The following is a 3,946-nucleotide window of genomic DNA, read 5'->3' on the forward strand; positions in this document are numbered from 1 at the left end:
GATGTACTCCTTTTTGGAAGAAAATATTCTTAAAATAGTTTTTCTTCCAGGCGGAAATGTATGATAAGAGCCGGTACCGGCATGGATATCAGCCTGCTATTTGCCGCTCAAATTGACTTTTCAATTTTCAACGAGTGACGACTGTTGACTAATCGACTTTTTGGTAGTTTGACTTTGAGTATTCAACATTTTTCAAAAAAATTTAGTTAATTGTATTGCTCTAATTGCTGACGAATTTTACGATGGTTTGGAGTTGTTGTATTCCTTTCTGCGAGTCCAAAGGAAATAAAGGATCCAAACTAAAGTTGCATAAGTAAGTATTAAACTCTTATAAATTTTAATTGTAACCCTTTTATTTTTCTTAGATTTCCACTTGATAAAAATCGTCAAACATTATGGGTCAAATCAATTCAAAACTTTGAACCGTCATATATAATGAAGAAATCCCATTACGTTTGTCAATGTCATTTTTTATCAACAGACTATGAGTTAAACAACCTACTAAAAAAAACTGCTGTTCCATCTGTTTTTAGTAAGTCATTTAAGTACAACATGAAAAATTAGTATCTGTTTAGACACATAATTTTTGGTTTTAATATTTTTGGTATAAACATATAGGTGAGGTTATAACGTTGCTGCCTTATACAATTTTTGAGGACAATAGTAATTTCCCATCTCAAGTTCCTTGTTAGTATTTCAAAATTTATAATAAAAGATAATTTATTTTAGAAGTTTCATTATTTTGTACTCATAATGTGATATAAATTAAAAATGTTTTAGGTGATACAAATAGTAGTGGTAACTTGACGCTATCTCCCTCAGTTGACACTAGTAAGGATCTAGCAGAAGAGTTGTTGCCTTCTACAATTGTTGAGGACAATAGTAATTTCCCATCTCAAGTTCCTTGTTAGTATTTCAAAATTAATAATAAAAGATAATTTATTTTAGAAGTTTCATTATTTTGTACTCATAATGTGATATAAATTAAAAATGTTTTAGGTGATACAAATAGTAGTGGTAACTTGACGCTATCTCCCTCAGTTGACACTAGTAAGGATCTAGCAGAAGAGTTGTTGCCTTCTACAATTGTTGAGGACAATAGTAATTTCCCATCTCAAGTTCCTTGTTAGTATTTCAAAATTAATAATAAAAGATAATTTATTTTAGAAGTTTCATTAGTTTGTACTCATAATGTGATATAAATTAATAATGTTTTAGGTGATCCAAATACTAGTAAGAATCTAGCAGAAGAGTTGGAATGTTATCCATTACAGTTGATGAAAAGTAGCCATAATCAATCCAGTATATTTTTTGATTAGTTTTCCATAAATATTTAAAATTAATTTTTATAATTTTATTAGATAGTTCAAAATCACCATTAAAAACGGATGTAAAACAAGATTTTGCAGTTATTAAGAAATCCTGTTCACCTCGGTAAGTTTTAATTTTGTGTTCATATAATTTGTTCTTGTGTAACCAAGCTAACTGGTTGTCAGAAATTGAGAAATTGTAGGTACATTCATCAACTTTTATTAAATATTTTATAGGATTATAATAAATTATAATTTGTTTTATTTTAGAAAAAGAAAATGTTTTATTGGTGATTTTGATGTCCAGGATTTAAATAGTCCAAGAAAGCGGTTACGGTATTGGTCAGAGTCCCAAAATACAATTAAAAAGTATAAAAGAGAAATTCTTTTAACAAAGAAAAAGAATAAAAGACTTTTAAATAAAATTAAAAATTATAGACAACTAATCAATCACCTTAAAAATAAAAATTATATTTCAGACAACTGTTATTCAGTAATTAAGGTAAAAACTACAAATAAATAATAAGAGGAAGTGGCACCCGCAAGTGTTGTCTCAGTCTTACAAGTGTGTACGCTCAGCATGTCATAGGCTTTCTATTATATTTTTATTTTAAGCGAGTTAGGAGTATTTTAAGGTGTACAAAAGATTTACAATTTTAAAATACTCACTTTAAAATTAAAATATGATGAAAAGCCTCTGAAAATGACAAGATAATAATCTTATCTTTAAATTTTAATAGAGGCCAATTCACTCTAATTTTCAAACTATTGTAGCTAAACGTGCTCTGCTGATCATAAGATGTTCTATATTACTCAAATTTTGTTAGACAAGAGACAGCACATGCAGGTTCCACATCCTCCAAATAAATAATAAGTTGTGTACTTGTGTGTCCATGTTACTAATAAACCTTATATTTTTTAATCTGTACAATTAATGGTTTTATATTTTATTATTTGTGTGTTGTGTTTATTTGTTGGATAAGGTTTATGTTGCCATTCAAAAATATTTAATAAATAATTTATAAACACTCATAACTCACTTTAACAACATCCTCCTAATAAATAATTAGTTCAAAGTTGTGTGTCCATGTTACTAATATACCTTATATTTAATCTGTACAATAAATAGTTTTATATTTTATTATTTAAGTGTTGTGTTTATTTGTTGGATAAGGTTAATGTTGCCATTCAAATATTTAATAAATCATTTTTAGGAGGCGTTGCCTATAGCTGAACAAGAAATTGTACTTAAGCAATTAAATATTAAAACTGGTAAAACGATATCTCCTGAATTAAGATCATTTGCACTCACTCTTAATTATTATTCAGCATCAGCATACAATTATGTACGAAAACAATTTAGTAACTGTTTGCCCCACCCAAGTACACTACGAAAATGGTATGGAGGTATTGATGGTCAAGCAGGATTTTTAAATGAGGCATTAAATGCAGTAAAAATTAAAGTTGACTCTATGGCAGAGACAGGACAGACACTAATATGCAGTTTAATGATGGATGAAATGAGTATTAAAAAGGATGTACATTTTAATAATAACAGAAATATTGGTTATGTTAATTTTGGTGTTAAAAATGATAGTGATGGGTTACCAATGGCATCAGATATTATAGTATTTTTATTAGTTGCCATAAATTCGAATTGGAAAGTCCCTGTGGCATACTTTTTAATCAATGGACTAACAGCCTCTGAAAAAGCAAATCTTGTAAATCATTGCCTTAAAATTATACATGAAACTGGGGTAACGGTAAAATCATTAACATTTGATGGAGCAGCCTCAAATATGTCGATGGCTCGAGAATTAGGAGCAAATTTACAATTTCCAAACCTACAAAGTTATTTTAACCATCCAATTACAAAAGAAAAAATATTTATAATGTTAGATGCAGCACATATGTTAAAACTCTGTAGGAATACATTAGGGGACCATAAATTATTATATGACGATAATGATTTACCTATTAAATGGCAGTATTTCAAAGAGCTAGTGAGTGTACAAGAGAACATTGGCCTACATTTAGGGACAAATATACGAAAACGACATATACTATATTACAAGGAAAAAATGAAAGTCTCACTCGCTGCTCAGACTCTTAGCTCTAGTGTAGCCGATGCGTTCCAATATTGTTCGGAGGTATTGAATATGTCATCATTTACAGATTGTGATTCAACCATTACATTTTGCCGACAAATAGATCACATATTTGATTTTTTAAATGCACGCAATTTTCTTAGCAAGTCACCATATAAAAAACCATTGTTTCTAAAAGATATAGAATTTTGTCATAAGTTTATATCCGATTCTATACCTACAATATTTACAAAGCCTAAAAGATAAAGATCATAAACCAATATTACTAAGTTCTAGAAAAACTGGATTCATGGGGTTGATTATATGTTTAACAAGTGTTAAACATTTATTGGATGAACTTGTTGCAAGTAGAAAGCTCAAATTTCTATTGACATATAAGCTTTCACAGGACCATTTAGAGATTCTTTTCTCTGCTATACGAGCACGTAATGGGTTTAATAATAATCCGACAGCAACCCAAGTTGAAGCAGCAATGAAGAGAATATTGGTACACACAGAATATGACTCTTCTGGAGCAAATTGTTACCC

At 29.2% G+C, this 3,946-nt stretch overlaps 2 protein-coding genes across 2 annotated transcripts in view; both read left to right on the plus strand.

The window, feature by feature from the left end:
* LOC100169264 (uncharacterized) overlaps nt 1–3,946 on the plus strand; it is a 17,661-nt gene that overhangs the window by 8,997 nt on the left and 4,718 nt on the right. The gene's annotated exons all lie outside the window — the stretch shown is intronic.
* On the plus strand, nt 13–2,265 carry LOC115034061. The gene is made up of 8 exons (XM_029489395.1): nt 13–313; nt 366–532; nt 619–687; nt 781–906; nt 1,000–1,125; nt 1,219–1,302; nt 1,362–1,434; nt 1,581–2,265. Exons 1-8 carry the CDS (start codon nt 243–245, stop codon nt 1,831–1,833), a joined length of 969 nt encoding a protein of 322 aa, XP_029345255.1. The 5' UTR covers nt 13–242; the 3' UTR covers nt 1,834–2,265.

This window comes from Acyrthosiphon pisum, chromosome A2 (assembly GCF_005508785.2).
Source record: "Acyrthosiphon pisum isolate AL4f chromosome A2, pea_aphid_22Mar2018_4r6ur, whole genome shotgun sequence".
Lineage (NCBI taxonomy): Eukaryota > Metazoa > Arthropoda > Insecta > Hemiptera > Aphididae > Acyrthosiphon > Acyrthosiphon pisum.